Source organism: Vicugna pacos, chromosome 21 (assembly GCF_048564905.1).
Source record: "Vicugna pacos chromosome 21, VicPac4, whole genome shotgun sequence".
Classification (NCBI taxonomy): Eukaryota; Metazoa; Chordata; class Mammalia; order Artiodactyla; family Camelidae; genus Vicugna; species Vicugna pacos.
The window spans coordinates 26,180,842-26,208,832 of NC_133007.1; the positions used below are offsets into that span (position 1 = coordinate 26,180,842).

The 27,991-nt window shown below is 44.7% G+C and overlaps 1 protein-coding gene and 2 long non-coding RNA genes across 12 annotated transcripts; 1 reads left to right on the plus strand and 2 right to left on the minus strand.

Moving 5' to 3' along the window:
* Window positions 1-65: 65 nt before the first annotated feature.
* Window positions 66-3,649, minus strand: LOC140688095 (uncharacterized). The gene is made up of 3 exons (XR_012062834.1): window positions 3,567-3,649; window positions 2,395-3,065; window positions 66-452 (listed from the first exon to the last, which is right to left on the minus strand). It is a non-coding gene; the product is annotated as an uncharacterized lncRNA (long non-coding RNA).
* TPM3 (tropomyosin 3) lies at window positions 2,174-27,986 on the plus strand. 10 transcript variants are annotated; one of them, XM_006214695.4, is made up of 9 exons: window positions 2,174-2,367; window positions 2,964-3,089; window positions 12,339-12,472; window positions 13,702-13,819; window positions 13,943-14,013; window positions 14,677-14,752; window positions 16,013-16,075; window positions 16,257-16,326; window positions 26,629-27,986. In XM_006214695.4, the coding sequence occupies exons 1-9, from the start codon at window positions 2,254-2,256 to the stop codon at window positions 26,709-26,711; spliced, it is 855 nt and encodes a 284-aa protein (XP_006214757.1). In that variant the 5' UTR covers window positions 2,174-2,253; the 3' UTR covers window positions 26,712-27,986. The 10 variants fall into 10 exon arrangements, with proteins under 10 accessions (XP_006214757.1, XP_015103738.1, XP_072802597.1 ...); XM_015248252.3 differs by lacking the exon at window positions 14,677-14,752 and adding an exon at window positions 15,304-15,379; XM_072946496.1 differs by lacking the exon at window positions 26,629-27,986 and adding an exon at window positions 17,360-17,442.
* LOC140688094 (uncharacterized) lies at window positions 4,662-5,901 on the minus strand. The gene is made up of 2 exons (XR_012062833.1): window positions 5,647-5,901; window positions 4,662-5,045 (listed from the first exon to the last, which is right to left on the minus strand). It is a non-coding gene; the product is annotated as an uncharacterized lncRNA (long non-coding RNA).
* Window positions 27,987-27,991: the final 5 nt, after the last annotated feature.

The window sequence follows — 27,991 nt, forward strand, 5'->3', positions numbered from 1 at the left end:
CAGCCAAGCCTTCTGGAAGTTTCTCGCGGTTACTTATCTGTAGTACTTAAGAGCAAGAGGTTCCAGGCTGGTGTCCTCTGAAAGGCCTTCGGCAGCCTTGTGGTAGTGGTCTGGAAAGGTTAGGAGCTCTGTCGCAAAGGTAAAGCAGGATGTGCAAACCCTTCACCCCCACTCCCGGAAAGCCTTGGGGCAGCTGGAGGGGAGCTGAGGAGACCAGGTGGCAAGGTTGATGAGGAGCTGATGACATGTCTGATCCTCTGGGCACCAGGGCCGTGACATCAGGCGGAGAAGCTCCATATGGGAGCTTTGGGGAAGGATAGGTGCCCGGATGTGGAGCCCTGCCAGATAGTCTTCCTGGTTTAGGCCAACGTGATCCAGCAAAGGCCAGGCACTGGTAGGAGAGGAGCCAAGACAGGGATGGCACGAAGAGCAGAAGAGTAAGAACTGGCTGTCTTGGGAGGTAAAGAGCAGGGGTCAGTGCCCTTCCCTAGGGAGATGGCTCTCCATCTAGCCATACTCGGTGGTTGGTGTCTCTGCTCTGTCCTTTCTTTGCCGTGGGGAGGAAGGCAGATGACCAGCAAAGCTCTCCTGCCTGCTTCTGTGTGATATGTTTGATATTGGGTTGTTTAATTAGGAACCAACTAAATGTCAAACATATTCTTACAGCAGCAGGCAATTTGGCATCACACTCTTCCCCACCTCATCCTCTGGGACTCTGATGCTCCCGTCTTTGTTTCTGAACCTCTTCGCTCCTGGACCCCCTTGGAAGATCAGTGTCTGCAACCTATGTGGATTTCCGTCTTAAGCTGGAGGGCTAGTGTGGGAGCAGGAGAGAGCTGGAGTCTGAGTATCAGATCTTCCTATATCTTTCCTCTGTACTAGAAGGGATATATCTCTGATCTCTTGTCCTTGTATTTTTCTTCTCTTCTTCAACACCCCCCACCCCCTAACTATCCACTGCTTCCTGTCCAGAAAACTGTCCTGTTCCGTAGCCCCACAGTAGAGGTCTTTGGTCTCTCTGCTTTCCTTCAAGAATCAGCTGACGGTCTGTCTGCCTATCTACCTCTAGTGACTGGAAGCTCTCCGAGCGGACTCCAGTTTTGCCCTCTTCCCAGTGGGTGTTCAGTCACCTCATGGTTGGGGCCTGGTATTAATACTGCCCTTCTATCCTTGACATAATGACAATCAGAGCCATTTATGTTCTTTCCTGATAGCTCTGGTCACCTTCAACAGCACCCATCTCCCGCCTGGCATGTACTCAGGTTGCATGGTGCCAGTGTCTGGGACCAACTGCCACCTGCCAGTAAAGGGTTCAAGTAGAAGAATGAACATGGCCTGGAACTAAGCCAGGGAGAATAGAGCTGGTAATGATGATTATGATGATGAGTAGAGGCAGTTAAGAGGGGAGCAGAGGGTGTGAAAAAGAGGAGAGCAAGAGTATAAAAGTTCTATTTAAAGATCACTATGGGGAAATGGAGGACATGATCCTATCTGGATTACTCTGACTGTCCTCCACTTTTCTGTCCCCTACCACCCCGACCCACGTGAAGCACTGGGATAGCCTTCCAGATCCCAACCCTACCCTCTTACTCCGTCCCTGTGGCTCTTAAGGGGGAGGAATGATGTCTCCCTGCCAATTAGAGAGTCTCAAAATAGCACAGTAATTTGATCTGGGGATATGGGGGAATTGTCAAGGATCATGAGTAGCTGCCCCTCCTCAATTGCTCAAATTCCCTGAATACCAGGAGTCAAAAGTTTGATTAGCATCCAACACTAGCTTGGGTGAGAGTAAGGGGGAAGCTGAAGGGCAAGCAGGACCTTCTGGGTGAAAACTACTGTTCTAGAATTGCCAAAGTACCCATCTCTATGTCAATGTTCTACCCCTCCCCCTCCCTGCTCTTTTAAAATACCCATAGAGCTGCCCAGAGTGAGTGGAAAGTCACTTCAGGGTCAGGGAGAACCTTTCCCCTCCCCCAGTTTCCATTGTCTAAAATCAGCCTCAGCTGTTCGTAAATTTTTCTTTGCTGGTGATGTCAGTCTATCAAAGTGTCTCACCCTGTGTTCCCCCGAGAGAACAATCGTGGGGTGGAGGGAGCTAGAAAGACCATATTAGGCACGAGAGGTGGAGCCACAGGCATAGATAAAGGCTCAGGTCTGGGGAACTAGTCACTCAGCTAGCAGCTCCTCCTTTCTTGCCTTAGTCTCCAGTCCTCCAGTGTTCACAGGTGAGCTCACCAACGGCCACTGCTCACAATGGAGGCCATCAAGAAAAAGATGCAGATGCTGAAGTTGGACAAGGAGAATGCTCTGGATCGGGCAGAGCAAGCTGAAGCTGAGCAGAAGCAGGCAGAAGAACGAAGTAAACAGGTAGGCGTTGGCCTTGGTCTCTCTTACCTGCTGGTGAACAAGACTGTGAGATGGAAGAAAGTTTTCATGAGAAACGCAGTGACCACTGGTAACAGTTCATCCTTTGGGTGAGAGGGACTCCTCTTCTTCCCCAGTCTCACTGGATAGGCAGAGGACATCTAGGGTATGTGCCTTAGACTGCCTGTGTGACCTTGGGGAAGTCAGTGGCCCCTTCTGAGCCACCGTATGTCTGCTGGATTTAAGTGGAAGTGGATCGTGTTTTGGAAAGAACCTCTGATTTTGAGAGGAAAAGATAGGAGCTTGGCATGTAGCATCTGTTTTCCCTTAAATGGAGTCACAGACATCGACACCCTAAGAAACTCACCATCCCAGTATCTAAATGGAAAGCATGGCTTGGTCATCTTAGGGTCAAGGTTCACAGAGTCACAGGCCAAGCCCATAGCATAACTTCTGGGGCGGTTGGCTGAAACTGACTAGGGAGAACTCATGTTTCTCTGAGGATGTGCCCAGGGGTCTGTCAGGGCTCAAGACCCCAGGGTCTGAGTCTGCACTGTTGTGTATGTATGTCTTGTGTGTGACTCTTGGGGCTTCTATAGCTGGAAGATGAGCTGGCAGCCATGCAGAAGAAGCTGAAGGGGACAGAAGATGAGCTGGACAAGTATTCTGAAGCTTTGAAGGATGCCCAGGAGAAGCTGGAGCTGGCAGAGAAGAAAGCAGCCGATGTGAGTATTAGAGAGATGGGGGAGGGGTGTTGAATCCACACACATAGATCTTCACATTAAAATGACTAAATTCTAAGCACACTTGGACACATAAATACTTGTGGATTCACAGAACACAGACATAGACACCCACATGCATTTTTTCATATAATCACATGCTGGCATACCCTTGTCATGGCATAGACTTTCTTTCTTAAAGACATGTAGAATTCTTATGTTTCTCACGCCCAACCCAGCAATTTAATTATCTTTCCCTGGACTTGGACAGAGGGAAGGGACTCTAAGTCCAGACTGCTATCACTTATCCCACCTCCTCCCCCATGCCACATTCTTAGCTTTTGTATCCAAGGATTGGCACGTACATATGTGTATTAATAGGGAAACTCTCATCTCTCAACTGCCCAGCAAAGCCAGCTCAGATTTCACAATGGTACAAAGGAGGTCACACTGACCCTGGCCCTATATGGGTTTATTTACCTTGGCTAGTGTGGGTATCTGCCCTTATGCCTCAGAGATGTCATAGGGAGCTTTGTTTATAGGGCAGCAGAGAGGATCTTAGGATGACTATAATAGAAATAAGAAGGACTCTCAGAGGGTGAAATTATCACCACCAGAACTTACACTGTGACCTTGACTAAATCACTCAGCTTCTCTAGGGCTGAATTTTCCCATTTGAAAATGAAAGAAATTCTCTTATCCACTTCACCTTAACTCATAATCACCTACTTTCCTTCATCTTCAACCTTGAAGTTTACCACAGAGATAAATGAGAGACTACACAGAAAAGATTTTTGGAAGAAAAGTAACACAGGAATCTTAAGAGCAGCAAAAGGATGTTCCAGTATTGATGGAAATATTTGCTATCTAGCCCTTTACAGAAGCAGTTTCTGGGGGGAGGGTATAGCTCAAGTGGTAGAGTACATGCTTAGCATGCACAAGGTCCTGGCTTCAATCCCCAGTACCTCCTCTAAAAAAATAAGTAAATAAACCTAATTACCTGCCCCCTGCAAAAATGTCTGCATCTTTGAGGGGAGGGTGCTCTGTTGAATACAAAGGAAGTTCACAGCTCAGTTTCTACTCTTGAGGTTAATAAACAAGCAAACAGCATATTACTCTGTTGTGGATATAAGGGAAAGGGAGGGAGGAAGGAGTCAATAACTGCATGTTTACCCAGGGAGTTCTGGGGATCTGAGAAGCCTTTTTGGAAAGCATAGGGTTTGCTGGGACTCTTTGAATCAAGAAAGGGCAATGGTGTGGCAAGATCAGTCAAAACTCATCTGTTTCCTCCCCAGTTCATCTAAGGTCCTTTTTGTTTGTTTCTTAATTATGGAAAAGTATACATAAAGATTGCCATTTTCACCATTTTTCAGAGTAGAGTTCAGTGGCAGTAAGAACATTCATGTTGTGCAACCATGTCTAAAGTTCTTTTAACCTGAGATGAAATCAGAATCTGTTTAGGGTGAAACAAAGGGAAAGAGGAATGCAATGGTTAGGACATTGAGTCATAACACCCCTTTTTAAGGACAGGAGGTGGGGCGCGATGGGGAAAAGAGGGGCAGGATGGACATATACACCCGTTGATTTACTGTTGTATTGTTGGTCACTAGGAAAACAATAGCACTGGGCCCCTTGCTGCCCATCCATCACACTTTTAAAGGCCGTTAGGAGTCAATCCACCTGTTTTCCTGAATCAAGAGGAGATTATCTGTTCAAATCTACCAGCCCCAGGAATGCAGTGGTGCTCTCAAAGCTCCTTTGGGTTGTCCAAGATGAAGTCTTCTGCTTCTTCACTAGGGCAAAGGAGGGGTGCAATAGTGCCCTCTGCTGATCAGCACCCAGATGACAAAGTCTCATTTTTGTTTCCATAGTCCCTCTCATCAGATTTCTCCGAAGAGTTGGAAAAGTTCTTAGGCCATCAGGGTAGAGTTTACTGAGGCTGGTTTTTCTTTCCAATTCCTGGGTAGGGGGGATCAAAGGGTACCAGTTACTCTATCAAGCAAATTATTTATTTGTTTCTGTTTCCTCTGAATAGTCTCAACGCTCAGTATTTCTAAATGGAGATAGGAAGGCAGAGCCCCTGGTGGCAGTGTCCTCAGAACCAGGCATTGAAGGCTGCACCTGTCTTACCTATCAATCCTTTCAGGGGTTAGGATTCTTAATTTTAAATCCTGCTGTACACCCTAGTTCTCTAGGGGAAAAGACAGCTGTACCACAGGAGAGATATTACTATTACTTACTGAGAAGGTGGAAGGAATACAAAGAAATAAGAGGGAAGAAAAACATTCTCAAGTCTCTTTACTACTGTGCTTTTAAAAACTTCATGGAAATGCCTAGAAAAGTTAGACAGTTTCTAACTCATAAATAGCTCCTTGGAGTACCTGGAAGCAGAAGTGACAGTGAAATTGGTGAAAGCTATAACACAGATGGAGGCTGAGTTCCACAGTACTGTAGTTTTCCAGGTACTCATACCTTGCTGTTGCACAAAGGATCTGGTAACAATAGTCCTTAATAGAGGATTCCTTCCTGTTAAAAGGGGGGCATAAGATATTTTCCTCACCTCCAAAAGGAACTGTAGGAGATGATTAACTATCAAGTCCTGAATCATTCAAGGTTTGGAGAGGCTGGCAGGTTGGTAAATCGCTGGTGCACATTGACTCTCAAAAGTAACAGAGGAAAAGACCAACATTCTAAATAGAACACTTATGTTTCCAAGTGATGCCAAATAGAATGAGAACTTTGCCAACCTGCCCATCTCTTCACCCTCCCATGATTCCCTTCGTTGACTTTCAGAAGATGCAGAGAACCTACTTTAGCGGACCTTAAAAGGAGGCTGTAGGGCAGGGCTCTTTTGAAAATGAGGCCCAGAAAGTCTAGGCTCTTCTCAGCACCTGGTTTTGGAGCCTTTGTGGGGTGGGTGGAAGCAGAGGCTTGTAGGATGTTTATATTGTAGAGAGGATACAGGGTGCCCTGGCAGGAAGATGGTGGAGGATCAGCATTGGGGGAGTGAGGGGTCAACTGCGGGTGTGTAACGGCTGCAGAGACCAACCATTGCGGGCAGCCTGTCCTGTGGCTGGAGAGGCTTAACCGAGACGCGCCTTCCGGTTACCATGGTACCCTTTCCTCTTCCCAACCCCGCCCCCCTTTACTGGCCCGAGGGAGAGGCTGGGAGCGGTCGTCCAGGGCGACTGAGAGATCTCGCCCCTCGGGCCTCCCTCCAGTGGACTGCCTTCCCGCCTGCCTGGCGGTGGGCGGGTGCGGTGGTGGTGACCTCACATCCGGGCGGGTGGGTGAGTTCCGGTATTTCAGGGCGGAGCAGGCGGAAGTAGGGGTGAGAAGCGGCTGCAGCGCCGAGCGGAGGAGGCAGGAACCCGAGCGCTAGCAAGAGCTGGGTGGGCACCATGGCTGGGATCACCACCATCGAGGCAGTGAAGCGCAAGATCCAGGTTCTGCAGCAGCAGGCCGATGATGCAGAGGAGAGGGCCGAGCGCCTCCAGCGGGAAGTGGAGGGAGAAAGGCGGGCCCGGGAACAGGTACGGAGAGGACGAGGTGCATGAGGGAGGGGCAGGCGCTGGAGCAGATGGGACCCCGAACTGGGTCCTGTTTTTTGCGGTGAAGCATGGTCCTTATGGGCGCAGCATACTCGCAGATGAAGTTGGAGCCCGGAGGCTGGGTGGAGCTTAGCTTCAGTTGGACATCGAACAGGAGAGGGGGGAACTGGGTGCTTCAGCGAGCAGGCTTGACCTTTGAAGGAATTGAGCCTCATGGGGCCTGGAGAGTGGTTTTCCTTCTCTTTTCTCCCAGCTCATTCATTCAGCCCTTCGGAGCCGGGCGCGGCCGGGGGAGGGGCTCAGGGGCCTCTCCCTCCCCCACTTCCGCGTAGAAGGGAGGGGGGACCTTGCTCTCGTTTGAGGTTTCCGGCCCAAGGGGTGAGAGTAGGTGGATGCCTCTCTGGTCTAGGAGGGGCAGAGCCGAACTTACTGTGAAAGGGTGGGGGTTGGGGGGGGCTGGTAGCCGCCGGAAAGCCCCCGGCCTGGCCTGCTGGCAGCTTTTCCGCTCCCTCCTCCTGCTCAGGAAATGAGGCAGCAGTCGCCTGAGAGGAAGCGCGGTGCCCTCCCTGGAGGAGGTTGAGGCCACAGCACCGCCTCCTATCCTCCGGCTTGGGGCCCTTTCCTCTTAAGGAGAGACCTTGCAACTGCTAAACCCACTCCTTCTGTTGACGTGAAGCGGGAGGGGAGGAGATGGCACTTTATTCCCTATGTTAGTACAAATGTAGGAGCCAGCCAAACTTGCCCAGCTTCCATGATGACCGGGAAGGCAGAAACTTATGCCAGATTCAGGCCTTTATTGCTGAAGTGTGAAGAGTGCAAGCTGAACCGGTTAAAAACACTTCTTCCAAGCAGAGCTGATAAGTGGGTGTATATGGCAGAGAATCTGATGGAGTGCCAATTTCTGCCAAGGTTTCTGGTTGATGGAGACAAAATGATGAGTTCCGAGGGGTCTCTAAGTGATGTTACTCTGATACTTTCCCAATTGTCCACCACAGCCTTCCCCCCCCCCCAGTTCAGTAAGTATTTGTTCAACTGAAAGTTGAAACATGAAACATTAATGGAATGAGTGGTGATTCTTGAAACCACTTTCATTTTAGAAGTGGTCGACTAGTTTTAGTAAGCCTTATATAAGATTTTCCAAGGTCTAGGGTGCATTCTATTGGGTGGAGCTGATTTAAGTTGAGGCTTTGGTTTTGGAGGATCTTGAGGCTGGAGGGGAAAGTAATTTGCTAAAATTTGAAGACCTAATGAAAGAACTCTTGTGGTTTATTGGTATTCCTTGTTCTTTCCCTTGGTAAGTTGGTTCTGTTTGTTTTCCTTTTTGGCCTCTCCTGTGGGGAGTGGCTGAGAATGTGCTTTGGGAGGGGAAGGGGAGACAGCTGCCCTCCAGGTAAAGATTATTAGAATACTCTTTTTTTTTTTTAAACTGGGCATAGAAATGCTTGACACTTGTCTTCCTCAGTCACCCACTTCTCAGTGGATTTTTCCTCTGTTCATTATGCCACTAACTTCTAATTATAAATTCAAGTGAGATGGACTGGCTGGGTGACTCTTTATGACTAGTGACACTTTCTCATCTCCCTTGTTCTGGAGACCAGGTTCCCTTAAAGGGCAAGACAAGATGGCTTGAAGGAACTAGCCATGTGTTGAGCTCCAGAGTCTTAGGCTCAACATTTGAGTATGGACATCCTGGGGATAGTTCTAGGGTAGATGATGTCCCCCCTCCATGCCCAGGATTTGGTTTCCCCCCTAGCATGTCCTCCCCCACTCACCCCAAGATTTGGTAGTTTCCTTGCAAGAAAATTTATCTCCTTTTTACCCCACCCTTGGTGACTCTGGGGTGATAGGCAGCAGAGGGAGCAGCTTGAGATGTTTTCGTCACTCAGAGCCTGCCAAATTTGCTTATTGGGCTCAGTGAGGTCTAGTGAGGAAGTCCTCAAATGGGGAAGTAGTATGATAGTTAAATATTTATGAAACAAGTGTCTTCTCTTCAGCTTGAGAGGGCCTAATCTTTTGACTTTCTGCTCTAGTGAACTTTGAATTCCTCCTGAAGAGACACCTGTGGGAAGGGAGGGGGGTGCTTGAACTACCTGTTATCCTCTTAGGGCATTCTGGAATGTGGGTTTTGCAGGCTCCTCCCTTCTGGAGCTGGAAGCTCAGCACTCCCTGATGGTATCGCATGCTGTTAGTGGGACTGTCACTTAATTACTTTTCTGGTTGCTTTGTGTGAACGTCCAGCCCTTGTTAGGAAGCTGAAAGAGTCCAGAGCTGAGACTGAGTTGTGGAATCATCTGTGTTTTCTGCCCTTGGCCTGGAGACTGACCTTTTATAATTTAGTACCTTGTCAAATCCACTTTCGATTTTGAATCTTCTTTGCACATTTTTGCTAAACTGAAACGGACTGCAACATAATATTTAAAAGTAGTGTTTTTTTCTTATCTGGTTTGTGCGTGTATGGTGGTGGTGGTGGTAAAAATACACATGATGTTAAATTTACCATTTTAACCACTTTTAAGTGTACAGTCCACCTTAGCTTTTCAATACCTGTAACTCTCCCTGGTATTCCCCACCCCCTGCCTTTTTTTCTGGTCCAAAATTTAGGAGTACTATTGGAGGGAGTGAGTAGGCTTTCAACAGCAGTTTCGATTCTGGCCTTATTGCCAAATTCCTAGTGTGCAAGGGGTGGGTGGTGGTGGTGGTGGTTAGAATGTCTGACTATTGTGTGGCTTGCCTATTTGTGGGGTCTGGTGGGCTAAACAACAGGCTTTATCACCTTACTTTGGTTTAGATTTGCTTTCCTGCTGATTACCTTTCTCTTGCCTTCATACTAGAGCACATACTCATAGGGGAGAGGCAAACAGCCCTTTGCTCTGAGTGCCTCCGCTTAGACTCCACCTTTGTTTACTTGCGGACAGATAGCTCTACTCCCTCCCTTCTAACTTCCATCCCCCTTGATGAAATTTGAAGTCCCCAAGGACACAGTATCTCCCTGGGTAGATAAATTTGTGAACACGGTGAACTGGAGCAGTCCTTTACTCACAGGGCTCAAGCCTTAACTTTGCCTTTACTCTTTTCCTTTGAATTTCATCTGTGGCTTTTGTCTAAAAAGAGAAACCTTAGAGTGGCAGAATGCCAGATTTAGGCGAATCCCCTGCTGTCCTTGGCCCTCATCTGCCTCCTAGCACCAGTGAGTGCCCTGTCAGTTTCTTGCCTTGATGGCTATGACATGCTTTGGGAATCTCTTCAGTGTAGAGGATGGTACCATTTAAACCAAACTCATTTCACTACTGAAGCTGTTGTCAGCCATCTTCTGATGTGACCGAGAGCATGCTGTGTCCATCCCCTGCCTTGGGATCTTTGCTTCCTGGGCAGTGGAGAATCCTGTTATTACCTGAAGGAAGGACCTCAGAGTGTACCTCCAAGTTGGGCAGAGGTGGGCGGGCTGAAAGATCAAAACCACATCTAGGCAAGCTAAACCTAGAATGATAAAATAGGATAAAGTTAATGTTTCCCAGGGCCATGTTTCCCATTCTGATTTGCAGAAGTTAGTCCCACTCAGTCTCTTGGTAGGACTTGACTGACCTGAAAGGGATAAGCATTGTGCATAGGTTCTGGCTTGAAGGAAAAGTCAGGTGGGTGTCTTCCCTTACTCCTTCAAACATTTAACAGATCTTGATTCTGTAAGGTCTTTCGTTTCATTGTAAAGAGAACTGATACTGATCCTTTGTGGGAGTAGAAAAAAGAGAACAGTAACTGCCTTCCTCCCTTCCCCACCCTCAACACCACGGGGTCTCTGATGCTTTTGCTGGGACTCCCTTCCTGGGTTCTGCTTTTGATACAGGCTTGTTCAGTGTGCACATGCTCTGGTTAGGGCACAGAGATGTGTTTTCTCCTCCTCCCTTTTCAGCCTTGTGAAGAATTCTGTTGTATATGCTGATTTGTGGGAGAAGCTGCCCTAGCCAGCTTGTTGTCATGGAAACTGTACACCCCGCCCCCATAGCTTGTCATCTTCTGCTTCATTTGGATAACTACTGGTGAGCTGGGTGGGGACTTGGGTTTCAGAAGCTTCCTTCAAATCTGGGTCCATGCTTCGCTTTTTTAGTTCTAGGCACCTGAAGAGGCGTGGGGTGGGATAAGTCACTGTACTGGCAGTGTTTCATAGTCCTTGCCTGATAGTGGGACTCATTCTCCTAATCTTGACCTGTCCTTGGCCTTTTTGGAGCTTGTGAGGTGAAATGTGTGTTGTCCTAGGGTACACCTGTTTTCCTGAGACAGGACCAGAGAATACTTGTCTTTGTGCCATTTTGAATAGAGACACAAACGATTTCGTGGTACTCTCAGCTTATGGAGGTGTCTTGGTTTTCTTTTCCTGTGGGTCAGTGGTTGTATAGCCCTGGCCCCGCAGTCCCTTGAATCTTCCATGTTTGTATTTGGAAAGTTGGTGCCAAATAACCTGATTTTTAACAGGAGTCTTTTGGGCTATATCCCTTCCCATAGGGGCTGGTGGCCCAGATTACTTCTATAGCTACCCCCACCCCTGACTGCCAGGAGGAAATCAGGGTAATAGAATTCAGGCACAATCTGGGCTGTAGAAGAGAGATCGGGTTAACCAAGCACTTGGATAAGCATCTGAACTGGATAGCATGCAGGGCAGATTAAATTCTTGTACAGTTGCGGCAGTCAGTGTACTTGCCACCACTGAAGGTGTAGGGAGGGGAAAGGCAGTCATCTGAGGGAGGCTACTCCACCAGCAGAATTCACGGACGTGCAGCTGTCTCCTTTCCTTGTTTCTTATTCTATGGCCAAGGAGGAGGCATGGGATTACGTGGACTCTAGCCTGTGCTTTATTGTGGGGTGGAGGCCAGGGAGAGCATTGTCAAGCTGTACCAGAGGATGAGGGTAGGGGATGACTAGAGGAGTGGAAAGGAGTCAAGTTACAATTCAGAAATTTGGAGGGATGGTGCTTGGTGTGGAGGAAACATTCTCTGTGGCCTCTACTTTTTTTTGGTAATGTCATTATAGCTGGTAATTTTAGCCTGAGAAAGCTCCTTTTTGTCAAGTTTTAAAAGGTGGGATGTGGGAAGGCAAGTTGAAAGGATGTGGGTTAGGCATCCCAGAGTTCCATCCTTTTGCTTTCTGGTCTGGAAGGTTATTCTGGAAAACATTCTCTTAGCTAGTCATCCTCCTGATTTGTTAGGGTAAGGTGATCAGAGGGTTAACAGCTTGAGTTAAGGAGCAAATGAATAGCTAATCCAAGATTCCCTCTTTAAGAAAAGCTTGCTTTTTAATTTTTCCACCTTATGAGACACAAGAAAGCTGCTGCAGAGTGAGATACACCTCTAAGCCAGAGCTCAGAAGGACCTCTTCACTGGCTACCTTTCCTGACACTAGTGTGTTCAGGAATTTGAACTGAGTCCAGAAAGGGAGTGGTACTGACACTGGATGGGGCAAGGAACTAAGTTTCAAAACACTCTTCCTGTGGAACATATGGGAATTCATTGATGGGAAAGGGAGGAAAATACATCTAATAATAGAGAATACGTAATCATGTCTGCTAGATCTTGAATGCATCTCAGCTAAGACAGTTTCCATCCTGCGAGACTCTGGCTTCCTCCAGGGGTGGTCAACCCTGGTCTTAGTGTCATAGTTAGTTCAGTGTCTCTTCACTGTGCCTCTGCTTCCTTTTTTCATTGAAATGCAGGCTGAGGCTGAGGTGGCCTCCTTGAACCGTAGGATCCAGCTGGTTGAAGAGGAGCTGGACCGCGCTCAAGAGCGCCTGGCCACTGCCCTGCAAAAGCTGGAGGAAGCCGAGAAAGCTGCTGATGAGAGTGAGAGGTGTGTAGAGGGGCCTGATGAAGCGTGGATTTCAAAAGATGTCATAATGGATGGCTCTGATCAAGATTTCCTTATAAACCTGTTTTTTAAAACAGTAACCTGTCTCTATAGGGTCTTCTTTTCTTCTGTTCTACATGTTCTCTCCACATGAAGACAGAGTAGGGGTTACCTGGACTCGTGACCCTTTTGTAATTTGTGTTTCTCTATAAATTGACCTAATGATCCTTAAATGGGGTCACCAGGACAGCCTTCACTGAGTGAATTGTAAACCTCCGAAAGTAGTGGTTCTTCAGGTAAGGTCCCAGTCCAGCAGCACCTGGGAACTTGGTAGAAATTCAAATCCTCAGCAGCTCCTATGCCTGATCTATGAATCAGAGACCCTGGAAGTGGAGCCCAGCAATCAGTGGTTTAATAAGCTCTCTCACCCCTGGCAGCATGGTGAGAATCACGGGAGTGAATGATGGGGATCGTTGGGGAGTCTAAAAAAATATATCAGAATGTCTAGATCCCACCCCAGATCCATTGTGAAAGGGGCCTGGGCATTGGTGTCTTTAAAGCTTCTCCAATAATTTTAATGTGTGCCTAAGGCTGAGAACCACAGTCCTCGGACAACACATCTTTGTTGAAAATAGCCAATTGGCTGGCTCCTTGCCACCTGTGAGTTAAAGGAGAATACAGGTGTGGAATGACTTGCATAGGGTCAAGCTAAGGCTTTTCAGAATTAGAAATTCCCTGTTGGGAGTGCATTAATGCAGTGCATCTGTGAAAATGAGTAAGACAGCTATGTGTGTACTATTACAGAATAGTGTCCAAATTATAGAAAGTGAGGAAAACAAGTTGCAGAGCAGTGTAGTATGATTCCTTGGGGGTGTGAGGAAGTGAAGATGCGATTTTTGGCATTTTATCTGTATAAAACATTTCTGGAAGGATTATGATGTAAGAGATTACCTCTGATGAGCAGGACTAGAATTGGGGAGACTTACTTTTGCTTTATGCCCTTAGACTATACACTTAAATAGTTCATTTCTTAATAAGCGTGTATTTCTTTTATAAGAAAAAGCTTTAAATAAAATAATTAAACTAAGGTGGGGGGTGCTGTGGGAATTCTTTTTGAGTGGCAAGCAGAGAGGAATGGGCTTTAAAAGGTGCAATCCGGGTCCCTTGGAACTGAGCTGATGACAGGCTCCCCAGGATGTCAGTGCCCCATTTGTCCGTATTGTTTCTGACAGAGGTATGAAGGTTATTGAAAACCGAGCCTTAAAAGATGAAGAAAAAATGGAACTCCAGGAAATCCAGCTCAAAGAAGCTAAGCACATTGCAGAAGAGGCAGATAGGAAGTATGAAGAGGTAGGGCACTTTTAGTTTGTCTGTCTCTCTCTTTCCAGTGGCGTGGGGCTTCTGAAAAGAATCATGAGAGGGAGAGGGCTCTTTCTCAGCCTCTCTGAGCTGTACCTGGGTCTTCTCCCATAGGTGGCTCGTAAGCTGGTGATTATTGAGGGAGACTTGGAACGCACAGAGGAACGAGCTGAGCTGGCAGAGTCGTGAGTATCTTGCTCCCCAAATCTTGCTGTACCATTCTGTTCCTTCCCCTTTGGCTTGGGCACTAATGTGAATAAACTAGCATTCCTTCAACCTTGTTAAACAGGGCCTAGAGAGTGGAAGGCATCCAGAATGCTTTTGTTTAGTCCCTAAGAATGGCTTTGGGTTTTACTCTCTTGACCAGTGACAGGTGACAAATTGGAGCTTCCTGATTTCTTGTAGGGAAGGTTTACAAATTAAGGGGAAAAAGGAAGCCTATAAAGTGGTGAACTGTTAATTGGCAGACCCTTCTGGGTCCTTCCATCTGAAGGTTCTGCTTCTCCTGGAGGCATTGAAATGGCTGTCCTGACTTAAGCTCTGCCTCTGTTTTTACCACTTTGCCAATCTGCTGGGGAACTTTAGGGCAAAGGCAGACGTGACGCCCTCCCCTGCTGGCACCTTCTGGGCCTTGTGTAACAGAGTCAGTGCTGATGCATATTTATTTGTGCTTCCCTTGCATTCCCCTCTCCTAGACATGACATATCATGGCCATGGTGATGTTTTCTTCCCATTGTTTGATTTTTTTTTTCCCCCGTTTTGCTGCTTGTTTCCCTGCTGTGTTCCTTTTTGACCTTTCTCCCTCCCCACAACCTGGCTTGTGCGATCCTTGTGACTATCACTAACAGCCGTTGCCGAGAGATGGATGAGCAGATCAGACTGATGGACCAGAACCTGAAGTGTCTGAGTGCTGCTGAAGAAAAGGTACTAACCATTAAACCCACAGAGAGGTTATGTGTATGGTGTGGTTTTGTTTGGTTTTGTTTTGTTTTGCAGCTGCCTCCCCTCCACTGGTTGATTTGTTGAGTGCTCTCTCATCTCTTCATGGAATGCTCCATTCTTCTCCACTTACCTGGCATCTTTCATCTCCTTTTTCCTAGTTGCTTCACTGCCTCTTCACAGGGCCTCTTCTTCCCTTGGGTGATTTGGGGGCCTATTTGGGTTGGGCATCTGTTCCTACCTCTACCCCAGGTAGCAGTTATGATTTGTTCCCTGTAATGATTTCCCTCAAGTGTTTTCTTTATTAGTATCCAAACATTCTGAGGCCTAGCCCAGGAGGTCCAACTCCTGACTTGGTCTGTGGTAGCGGGAGGAGGGTTGACGCTTGCTCAGATGCGCCGGGAACCTCTCTTTCCCCCAGTATGCCTTCCAACTCTCTCCACAGATAGGTTCAATTCATGTCTGTGTGTCTCTCTCCCTTTTTTTTTATTCTCTTCTTCCCCTTTCCTCTCCTGCGATATTTAAAATATTCACAGTAAGTGTTCTGAGCTGGAGGAGGAGCTGAAGAATGTCACCAACAACCTCAAGTCTCTTGAGGCTCAGGCGGAGAAGGTAGGGGCTGGTTTGTAAAAGTGACAGGCTTTGGGGCCTGGGCCCAGCCCTGCCCTTGATGAAAGACTGGAGCAGTCCATTCCTTATGTAATCCAGTGAGAAGTATCCACCTATCCTCTCTCCAGATTATGGGTTTAGTGCTAATTCCTGCGCACTTTGATTGTGGTCTCAGGTGCCTGGGGTCATGTTCTCCTCAGGCTGATAAGACTATGCTGACAGATGGGGGCAACCAGTAGTACCAGATCTGAGACCTAATGAGCAATTGAGACAGATGACTTGTCTTTATCATCTTGTGAGACTGTTTCAGCCATGTGGCCTCGGGGTGTCACAACACCTGCTCGTTAACCAGGAGGCAGGAAAAATACCTCCCTGGGTTGATTTGAATAAGATCAAAGCTTAGGTCCATTTACAAAAGTAAAGGAGGACTCTTAATATGAGGGTATCGTGGTGCCAAGGACACTGATTTGTGGATTTTTAAGGACTGTTGTCCTGAAATGGGCCTTGCTGTTTCTCATGGATCATTCAGCACATTAAATCCAAGAGGACATTCAATGTCAGAGTAAATATAGGGAGGGGGGCATTCTCCATGTGAGTCATTTCTATCCTGAAATGTGTATTCTACTTCTCTTACAGTACTCTCAAAAAGAAGATAAATATGAGGAAGAGATAAAGATTCTTACTGATAAACTCAAGGAGGTAAGCTGAGGGGATTTGAGGAAGGACCCACAACATTTAGAAGTTTATAAGGCATTAATGTAGACTTAGACTGGCTGGCTGTGGTTCTGCAAGGTGTAGAAGTAGAAGGTGAAAGAAATAAAGATGCTTCTCTAATTGTCTTACTCATCTCAGATTCTGACTGGTTTCATATTTCCCCTAGGCAGAGACCCGTGCTGAGTTTGCTGAGAGATCAGTAGCCAAGCTGGAAAAGACAATTGATGATTTGGAAGGTACGGAGCCTGGGAGAGGGATTGAAATAAATATAGAGGAAGACCTTGCCCATTGACCGTTATCCTCTTTCCCTGTATACCAAAGGGAGTTGGTAGAGCTTTGGCATGCATCCTATGCCCTGTCCTGTGCCACAGCTGGGTGAAGTGGGTCAAACCCTGGAACTGGATTTTTACGTTTAATCCTTTCCCTTAATAATAAGACTTTACCTAACATTCTGGAATTTGCATCCTTCCCTTGGAGGAGACTGATAATGGCACACACCTCCAGTTTTGTAGTCTTAACTCTTTAGTATCTGGGTTGAAATGGTAGCCATATTTTCAGAAGGCAACAAGAATGTGTCTTGTGTCATCCTATGGCTACTTTTGGCAATCCTATTCACCGCTCAAATTGTGGGGGACCTCACCAAGAGACACAGCTGTGGAATAACCATTTCTCAGAGCTGACCAATGCCAGGGGCTTTCTGGATACTTCTGGTCCCCACAGTTTGGCAGCTGCATCCACCTGATCCAAGGAGAATGTACTTTGCTCTGAGAACTCTGAGATATGCTCCTTTGGTAGGCTCTGGGTAGCAGGATGTTCTTTCTTTGGGGAAGTTTGGGGAGGCAACTTGTAGAGCAATGGGGCCAAGAATATTGGTCACGCTTGGTAGGTGGACAAGTGTCTGAATGTTGTATATTTTCTCCTTTTTCTATTTTTGTTAAATTCAGTGTGATCACTGCTAGGAATTGGGTTAACTGGGTGGGAGTGGTATCCTCTTAAGTGCCTTTGGTAATAGGAATTTCTAGTCATGACTGTGCCCAGGTTCTCAACCAGGCTGCAATTGATGAGAGATGTCAGGAAGTCCAACTGGTCCTGGGGATAGTGGATCTGAAAATGGCCAGTCATGGCTGTCAGGATAGATGTTCTCCTAACTGTGGGATTAGACCCATGGTCACACTTTCCCTAATTTCTAATGATTCCCTCTCTTCATCTGCTTCTGATATCTTTCACTCTGTCCCCTCGTTCCTCCCTGTGGTTCCTGTGCCTGTCCAGATGAGCTCTATGCCCAGAAACTGAAGTACAAGGCCATTAGCGAGGAGCTGGACCACGCCCTCAATGACATGACCTCTATGTAACTATCTTGACAGCAGAGTGGGGCTGGGACCTTGGCTTGTGGGTGGGTGGGGGTACAGGCTGTGCACAGAGTGCTTTGGTTTTGTCTTCTGGAAACTAGATTCTCCACTCTTATCTTTAAAACATTGGTGCTGGTTACTTGTTGGCAAAAGCTGGGGAAGCATTTAATCCTGGATCAGTGGTAGAGTACTGATCTATGTAATTCTTACACTTTTTATTCATAATCCCTTCATTATGACACCAGTATTTTTCTATTTGTTTCTTAAATTTGGTCTTCTCAAAAGGGACACTGCTGAAGGTAGAATCATGTCATCATACAGTTAAGGAACTAGGGCCCAGAGAGCCAGTGACTTGGGCCCTTACATTACACAACAAAATTCAGACCTGGGTGTGTATGATTTGTGCCCTGATATTAAAGTTCAGGGGAAACACCCATGATTGGAAGTACCAAATTCACCTAAAAATCGAGCTGAATCCCAGAACAAGCCAGGTAGTAAAAAGCACCAAAAAGAGTTGTTGGGGACTTCATCTGTTTGCTGTGAATCCCTGATCCTTGATGCTAATCTGCCTCTTTCCCACTAACCCTGAAAACAAGCCAAGGGACCCAGGCTGTAGTGTCTGGCTCTCTTTTCTCATTCCTACTGCTACCTCTTCCTTCTTCTCATCCTTTCCCGAACTGCTATCCAGGTTGATGCTAGTCCTTCTCACCTAGAGTCTCCTTACTTTTTCATACAGATAACTATCACCGTTTCTGCTCTGTTCTGGATCTGCCCCCTTTCCTCGGGGAACCCAACTCCCCACTCTCGCTCTGGATTCCATTTGGGTCAGCCTGGCTGGTCCCCAAGGCATTAGGATGAGCGGGGGGCCACAAAGCAACTTATGTATTCCCTTCTACCCCTCACCCCAAATTAAAATGTTAAGCTGCTGGAAGCCTCATGCCACCCTGCATTTGTGTCATTGACAAAGCTGCTGCTGTCCCTAAGAAGGAGCCTTGGGGGTATGGTGTGGGGAGCAACTATTGTAGGCTCTCCTTCCTCTGACTTACATAATCAAAGCCACTTTTGTGTGTGTCTATTTTTTTCTTGACATTTAAATTCAACTGATTGAGTCTATCAGAGTGGTGGACTAGCAGGGGTCTCTTGGAATAGGAGCTCGAGCCTTATACTAAAGCTGAATGAGATCATCGACCTTTACTACCAGGTTCTTAAATCATCCTGCCTGGAATGTTTCAGTCTTCTCTTCAAGTTCTCCTCCTTTGAGAGACTATTTAAATGTCTCCCAGTACATAATTGTCTACCTTTTACCAGAGTTTCAAATGGTGCATCCGCAGAGTACCCAGTGGACCCAAATATGTTACCACTAAAATTGAGTAATTATCCCAAGTCACAGAAAAATACATAATAGGTAAAATTTTCAACAGTTTAATGTTTTCTTTAAACCTTTCTTGCATATTTGAGGCTTACTACCATTTGCCTGCTAGTATGTGCTAGTGGGATGTAAGACAAGTGGTAAATGATTGTTATTGGAAAAACTAAAAACAACCCATCATGCATATTTCAAATAATGTGCACAGGGTAGTAATTTATTACATGCATAAATATGATCAATTGCTGCTAGTAAAATTGTTCCTAGTTTATATTATGGAGTTACATACTGACTTTTTGGAAATCCTATTCTAATTTATATACAGAGATGGAGACTATCATCTGGAGAGGATAGTCATCGGTTGTACTTATCTCAGCACCTAGCACCTAAGTGTTGATCACTTAGTACTTCAGTTTCTCATCAGGGTATATATTTAAAACTTGCCTTTCTTTTAAACAGATACAGCAAGGTAAAGAGATTTTCCCTAATTTAAAACTTTAGGTCTCATCAAATTCAGGTTTCTTTCTGTCCATACCGTTTCTTTTTGCCACACAACCTTTATGATTAAGGTAGATTGAGGTACAGGTTAAGTTATTATTAATTTAGGCTCAGGGTATTAAGGTGGAGACAGAAACAATCAAAGCTCGAGGCACCATCCCTACTCTCAGATTGCTCCAAATCTAGAAGAGAGAACGTATATTTAAAACTAAAGATAAAGTGTGATAAGTTCTCCAAATAATAAAGTGTTGTGGGAGTTCGGGGGAGGGGGAAGAGATTGATTGCATTGGAGATGATTAGAAAAGTCTCATGGAAGGAGGCACAAAATAGGTACTTTAAATAAACATGTTAAAATTTGCCTCTTCATTTTTATTGGGTTCCAAAAGATTGAAAATTACTTTTTTTCATGATAATTCAGTAGTAACGTCTCCTCATTTTATTTATTTATTTATTTATTTTTAGTTTTATTTTTTGTTTGTTTATTGAAAAATAGGGGTGGGTACAGCTCAGCAGTAGAGCAGACGCTTAGCATGCATGAGGTCCTGGGTTCAATCCACAGTACCTCCATTAAACGATTTTTTTTAATTACTGAAAAATAGTCAATTTACATGTTGTATTAGTTTCTGGTGTACAGCATAGTACTCAGATATATATATATATATTCCAAAAGATTAGACTTTTTTTAGTCTCTTTAAAAAATTTTTTTTTAAATGTATCTTTTTTTGGTGCGGGCGGGGAGATAATTAGGTTTATTTATTTATTTATTTATTTCTAGAGGAGGTACTGAGGATTGAACCCAGAACCTCGTGCAAACATTGGATTTTGACAAGCAGGGTCTGGTTGAGGAAAAGTAGATATTGAGCACTTTGGTCAAAGAGAAGCAAAAATAAAGGCGTCGAGAGGGACACAATAGGTACAAAGGTCCTTTAGATACAGTAGGAAACAGGTATGTGCTGTGATCTGGCTAGGGGGAGTTTTAATTTTATTCTATAGATAATGGGATGTCACTAGAGATTTTTAACAAGGATATGTCCTGGGTTGCATGTAAGAAGAGTTAATTTGGCAGCTAAGTTAAGAATATATTAGAAGAAGATGCAAACTGTTGGGTGTAAGATAGACTTAAGGATGTATTGTATAACAAGAAATATAGCCACTATTTTATAATAACTGTAAATGGAAAGTAATTTTTTCTTGTCGGGGGAGGTAATCAAATTTGTTTGTTTGTTTATTTGTTTATTTTAAATGGTGGTACTAGGGTTTGAACCCAGGACCTCATGCAAGCTAGGCACACACTCTACCATTAAGCTATACCTTCTCCCCGGAAAGTAATTTTTTAATTGTATAAAAATTTTAAAAATAAAAAAGAATATATTAGAAAGGGGGAGCAGGTTATCAAAATGATCCATTAAGATGATGATTACCAAAATTTCATTCATTTGCATACCACTTTTGATGGCTTTTGCCATAGTCACATACTGCCTATGTTACTATTTTTTAATTTACTCATTTTCCAATTTGTTTTATTCTGACTCTGGACAGTTCTAATTTGAATCAAAGATTTTGATGTGCTAGGGTTTCCTAATGCACATTCAAATAACATAGCTAATACTTTGGGGGGGGTTAGGTTTATTTATTTATTTATAGATAGATAAGATAATGGAGGTAGTGGGGATTGAACTCAGGACCTCGTACATGCTAAGCGCACTCTACCACTGAGCTACGCGCTCCTAAGCTAATACTTTTTTTAAAGTCCACAAATGTTTACCGAAATCTCGCATATCACTAGCAGTGACTATACCACATTTTGGGAAAAACTGGATTTGCAGTTTTCCCAGAGATAATAATCTGAACTAGAGTAGTGGTAGTAGGGGATGGCGCTGAACATGAGCATTTTGAATGGCCTGGCCACTGAATGCAAGGAGGAAACCAAGCCTAGGTAAATAGTGGTTGTAAAAGTTTTGGGAGACCACGTGGTCCTGGTTTGGGGAGGCAAGGGAAAGCAGAGAAGTATATAAGTCTGAAAAACTGGCAGGTATCCAGATGAAAACCAAATCCTAGGACTTGAGAGGGAGAGATTGATGTAAGAGAGATTTGGGAGTCCATGAGGGTGACAAGCAGTTTAGGCCATGGAAATAAAATCAAACCCTAAAAGATAATTACAAATGTAAAAAGAAAAACTGAGTAAAGAGGAAAATCTGTGTAGAAGAGGAAGCCCAGTGGAACTGGTTGGAGGCATAAAGGGAGAAGGAGTAGCTTTGTAAAACTACTACTGTAAAAACTTCAGTGCTGGATGGTTTCCAGTGATTCTCAACTTCAACAGGTAGAGAAGGAAGATAACTGAAGATAGGATGTTATCACTGATGTTTTATTAATTTGAGGGTAAATTTTGAGCATTAAGGACAAGGAGAGGAACAGAAGAGCGAATTGGTGGAAAGAAAATAAGGGCATGAAGTACACCCTAGACTAATGGTGTCCAACAGAATTTTTGGCAAGAAATTCCAATATGGTAGCCGCTAGCCACATGTGACTGTTGAACACTCAATGTGGCTAATGTGACCGAGGAGCTAAATTCTAACTTTATTTGCTTTTTGTTCATCTAAATTTAATTAGCCAATTGTGGCTAGTGGCTACTGCACTAAGTATTACAACTGTAGATGTTTTAGTATTTAGGCAGAAGGAGTTGACTTTGGCACAGAGGAAGGTTCCTTACAAAGGAAAGAAGTAAGAGAGAGTGAAGAGAGATTAGAAGAAAAGCGAGGTGTAATATTTTGTAGCTCCTGTCTTTCCCGATGGGCATGTCTGGTGTAAGCAAGGATAGAGACCAACAAGCTAGGAAGCAGAGGGAAATTTGAAATACTGTGCCACAATAAATTCACTCTTTTGGGGCAGGGTAATGCCTCAGTGGTAGAGTGTGCTTAACATGCATGAGGTCCTGGGTTTAATCCCTAGTATCTCCATTAAAAAAAATAAAATAAATTCACTATTTTGTTTAATGTTCTGTATCCTCATAGAAGCTATCCTGTTACTTGTGCCTGGGCTAGCTAAGGGAATGGGATCAAGCATCATTGGCAATCTCAAAGCAAAATGCTTGACCTCTTTATTTTATCGCCTCATCTTAATTTCTTAGAAAGAGTTGCAGGTTGATGTGTTGGAGTCCATTCTTCCTTTCTTCATTACCATTGTTAGGATGAGGAAAAAAACAAAACGTGGCTGGACCCCAACTTACCTAATGAATGGGTGGCACTAACTGTCCTGTTAATGTTGGGCAACCTTGTCGTAGCCCCACCCATTGTCTTGCGTTCATGTAGTATTGGTTGAATACTCCCCAGCCTTAATATTAGGGAAATTAAAAAAAAAATCTGTTCTACCTCATTCCTTGAACTTTGTGGCTTTAAAGCTGGTATAGTTCCCTTTGCTCCAAGTACACCCTCCCTTTTCCTGTTACAGAATGAAATTGACCTGATTCAGACCAAGGAACCCTAAGGATGTATAGCATCCATGGGATTGTTCCCTAAAAGGAACATCAGACCAAATGGATTCTCTGGCTTGCTTTTTTTGTTTTGTTTTGTTTGCTGTTATCAGGGAATCAAGAACTTCAGTGAACTATTATCTGATCTTGAATTTTCGATCATTAGAGATATCAGAGTTAGAAACCTTTTTCTTATTACTAAATTCAAAGTGAGAGAACAACTGCGTTTACCTTTCTGACTTCATGCAATTCTTAAGGAACCATATGTTCCAGGGTATAATCAGGCAATAAAATGCTCCCACTTCTTCTCTATCTCTTTATTTCTTCCCTAAGTGGAATAAAAACCTCATTGACCAGGCTGTTTTGAGGGATAAGATCCTGATAACACCCAAGACAGAAGTGGGAACCACACTAACTTAGGTATAGATGCTATGGAAGAGTCAGGGTGCATGTGGACTCTATATGTGATACACTCCCAAAAGTTTAAGTAACAAGAGTTAACACAATTTGAACTCCTACTATTTGTCAGGGGTACCCCAGTGAATAAGACAGGTCCAATCCCAGGCCTCATGGACTAGTACAGACTAGTATAGTGTTTCTCAATGGTGGACTTTTGTCCTTTAGGCCAGGATAATTCTGGGATGTACCGAACAGTCCTATTTACTGCTGTCCCTTGTCCAGTAAATATCTGTAGGGCCCTCTAGTTACCGTGACAGTTAAAACTTGCCCCCCTCCCCAAATTCCCCTCTATAAGGAGGGGCGGGGCACTATTCCTGGTATTGAGAACCATTTGTTTAGTGGGAAGTGCAGTTTTAAAAATTTGCTCCAGTTCTTCTCCTTAATACACCTATTACGTTTGGTTATTCCTCTCCTGGGATCTTCCTCAACCTAGAAGGCATGGTGCCTGAGCATTGCCCACAGTCAGCCCACAGATGCAGTTGATTTTAAGGCAGGAAAGTCTTTTTCTTATTGAGGTCCCAAGACCATTTGGAACAGACCGTAAAACATAGAAAGAAACTTGTTTATGAACACCAGAGGCTGACATTAGGAATAGACCAGGAAGATCAAATTTCCACACCGCTGTGTTGGTCAGATGGATTTAGATTCTCTGTACCCACTTTTTTTTTTTAATTTAAAAAAGTTTTCTTTCCTTGTGATAAGAACTCTTAGGATTGACTCCCTTAACTTCCATATATAACATACAGCAGTGTTAATTATACTTATGTTGTACAGTACATCCCTAGTACTTCTTTATAACTGGAAGTTTGTACCGTTTGACCACCTTCATCCAATCCTCCCTCCCCCACCCCCCACCTCTGTAACTACAAATTCTATGAGTTTGTTTGTTTTTTGAAATATAATTGACCCACAACACTATGTTCCTGGTGCACAATATAGTGATTCAGTATTTCTGTACATTACAAAACGATCACCAGTCTCTACCTGCTCTTTAAGATGTACTTTAAGTAGAAAATCCAGATAAAGCCAGGGGGTCTGAGCACTTAAGTAGTTATATCAGGGATGTATTCAGTTATGAGAAACAGCTTAATAGGAGTTTAAATAAATATGTTATTTATTTTTCTCTCATAATAAAAAGTCTAGATTTGAGCAACTGTGGTTTGATATAGTTGGGGTTTCTGTGATTCTCCTGGACCTTTCTTTTAAGGCTGAAATTTGCAACTCTAGTCATCACATCCATGTTCAAGGCAGGAAGGAAAGCTAGTTTTCCCAGAACCTCCAACACACTACCCTCTACATGTCACTGGCCAGAATTTAATCACATGGTCACCCCTAGCTGCCAGGGAGGCTGGAAAAACAGGATAATCTTGATTGGCTTGTACCAGTAATTCACCTTCCTGGGACTGGCCAGACACACTAATGGCTCTAACAGGTTTTAGCTTCTTTTGGAAAATGTGAAGTTGGATTTTGACTGACTAGGCCATTATGATGGGTCTATCACTCACCCAACACCTAGAACAAGAAGCATCAGAAAGCGTAGGATTGAGTGGATGTGTTTATCCCAGTCTCCCATTCGTAATGCTCTATTGAACGCTTTTGCAGAAAAATGTTCAACCATTCACTTGGATTCCTTACAAACCTTGATTATTGTAAATGTATTTCTGATAAGCCAACTGTATTCCTTCCTTTGTCCTGTTTCACTTGTCTCAGTTTTTCAATCCAGGGAATAAACACTGTGAAGGAGATATTTTTCTCCCTCAAAAGGTCATCCTATCAGCTTATCAGTCTGAATTTATTTTATTCCTCAGTTGGTCTTTTCCGCCAACTGACTGACTCTTACTGCCCTCTGTCTGAATCCTCCTTGCAGCCATCCGGCCTTACAGATGCATGTTATATATACCAGGTAGTTGAAAGTCTCAAAATTTACTTCTGGTACTCTACTAACCTTCCCTTTTTCTCTTTCTCCTCCTCTCCTTCCTTTCCTCCTCTTGTTTTCTCTCCTCCTTTGCTGCTGCAGAGCGTCTCTACAGCCAACTTGAGCGAAACCGCCTGCTTTCTAATGAGCTGAAGCTAACGCTGCATGATCTGTGTGACTGATGGGCAGGGCTCACTGATGCCCATTAAACCCAGCTTACGGCTCACGCCGCTGACCTGGACCCCAGCAAAAAGCTGATTGTCTTTTTAAAAGTTACTATTTGGCCCTAAGCAAATTGCTTTTTAATTGGGGCAGTTAGAATAGTGTTGACTTCCTAATTGCATTGTTAAGTGGGAACAGTTAATATTAATACTGCATTTCTCCCTTTTTAAGAGATTATGGGTCATGATGAAGGGAGGGGCCTGAGAGATTATAGTGTGAAAGCCTGGGAGAGTTTTCTGTTTTCCACCCTTATTTGCTGCTCTTTCACTTGTGCACTGACTGTAGGATATGTTCCCTTGCATGGATGTTTTCTAACAATAAAAGGACTGACTTGACAAGATGTTGTAACTGCTTCATCTGCAGGCCCAGGGATGGGTCGTTCTGACTGGGTAGAAACAAGGGAAGGGAAAGAAAACGGTGTGGGATATGAATAGGTCTGTGTTGCCCTCCCCATCTGTGAGTTGAAGAGTATTTTCCCCACCTCCCCCAGAGCAGTGAGTGGTTTGCTTGCTGGGCAGATTAACTTCTCCTTGATGTTCAGCTGCTGGTTTTCTTCCTGACATTTCCCCCACCTTGCTTCTCTTTCCTGGGTTTATGTTTAATTCTAAGTAACTGTGTTACAGGCAAGTTCTGACGAATAGCTCTGCAGAAATCTCACTTAAAAGGTTTTGCTTACAGGTATATGTTTTGTAGTATTCTTGGCTTTGTTTTCTTTCGAGAGTCTTTGACTTAGACATGGGGGTTCTTTTATTTACCCCACTAGTTACTCTTTACCTTTCTACTTTGGGGGGAAGGCCTGTAGTGCATGGAGGATCCTCCTGTACTCTTTTCAAGTTGAGATTCTGATGTTTCTTTCTACTGGTGGAAATAAGCCCATCCTGTTCTCAGTGTGTCAAACTCCAGTGAGCCATTTCAAGTAGGTGTTATCCTGTGGGCAAAGACTAGAAAGAATGGATGGCTGATGTTTAAGGCCACCTCCTTAAGTGGCCAAAAGCTGAAAGCCTCGGCTGGGTGTGGGAAGGAGAGGAAATGACTGATAAGGTCCCCCACTCCCTCCCCTAGAAGTACAGCAACACCTGCAACTTCGGTAGCAAGCCCGAGGTCCTGCAAAAGCGAGTGATGAAACAGCTCACTTCTGTGGCTGAGAAGGCAGCTATTCTATCAGTCTGCAGGTTCCCTGCAAAAGGAGCTATTCTCAGAGTGGGTAGACCTTGAAATTTGCTTCTAGTTTTTATAACGTCTCTCCTTTACCCCCATTAGATAAGCTGAAATGCACCAAAGAGGAGCACCTCTGTACACAAAGGATGCTGGACCAGACTCTGCTTGACCTGAATGAGATGTAGAGCACCCCAGTCCCGCCCTGCCGCTGCTCCTCCCTCTGACCCTGACTCCGCCTGAGGCCAGCCTGCCCGAAGCTGACCTTTAAACTGAGGGCTGATCTTTAACTGGAAGGCTGCTTTCTCCTTTCGCCACCTTTCCCACCCCTACCCCTGTGTCCTTTTCACCAAACTGTCTCTGCCTCTCCCCAGAGATTCCAGTTGGGCTAGAGGCTGAGCACCTTTGGGAACAACATTTAAGGGAATGTGAGCACAATGTAAAGTGTCTTTAAAAGCATGTTGTGATGTACACATTTTGTAATTACCTTTTTTGTTGTTGTTGATATAGTAACCGTTTGTAAAACATTCCAGATAATTCCCCGTTCTGAAGCAGCAGTCTAATCCCTTTCTCACTTTTGAAAGGTAACATCTCAGCTTAATGCATCTTGCCCTCTCCATAGAGGAGGGAAAAAAGGTATGGGCTTGCCTTACTGAGAGCTAAACAGCCCAGAGAAAGATTCCATTACAGGAAACCTCATTGCTCTGTAAAAAGTACCCACCAAACCAGAAAGGTGATTCCAGGAGGAGCTAGCCAGAAAAAAAAAAAAAAAAAAGGCTGTTCAGGTTTTCAGCTTTACGGTATCTTTGGGCAACTTTATTTTTATTTTTTTCATCAGAAGTGACCAAACAAGATAGTGAGACCTCTGTCTGAGACCAAATCCTTGTCCCATCTCTACCCTGTTCCCAGCTGCTCACAGGATCATCTGCCCCTTATGTTGAGGTGACCACTTACTTGCTATTCTGCCTCCTTGAAAGACAAAACAGAAAATCAGTTTTGCCACTAATTTAGCCATATGAAACATCTCATCACCCTTTCCTGGGTCTGAAGCTGCTGTCTCTAAAAGTGCCATCTCATTGTGCTTTGTATCAGTTAGTGCTGGAGAAATCTTGAATAGCGTATGTACAAAACTGTTTTTAAATTTTATATTATTTTGAAACTTTGCTTCTTTGGGGTTGGGGCACACCGGTCACCCTTTCTGGCTGTGAGAGCTCTCAACAGTCTGTGGGCTGGCAGTGTGCTGATCTTTTAAAGTTTCTTTCCCTACCCAATCCCCCCTTTCTGGTGAGGTTTCAGTGAGGTCTGTTAGGTGTGCATCCTGCAGCTTAATTGGCTTAAAGTGTACTCTCCTTTGGTGTGGTCTCTTTGGGAGCCAATTGGAAGAAAGAGAAACCAATAGTGTAACTGTTTTGATACTGAAAATTGATAAGTGTCTTTTTGAAATAAAGAACCAGTCCCTCCAATGCTG

Coding starts and splice junctions, on each gene's coding strand:
- TPM3 (XM_006214695.4), top strand. CDS start 2,254: ATGGAGGCCATCAAGAAAAAGATGCAGATGCTGAAGTTGGACAAGGAG. Junction 3,090..12,338: donor CAGAGAAGAAAGCAGCCGAT/GTGAGTATTAGA, acceptor ATTGAAATGCAG/GCTGAGGCTGAGGTGGCCTC. Junction 16,327..26,628: donor GACAATTGATGATTTGGAAG/GTACGGAGCCTG, acceptor TACCCCCATTAG/ATAAGCTGAAATGCACCAAA.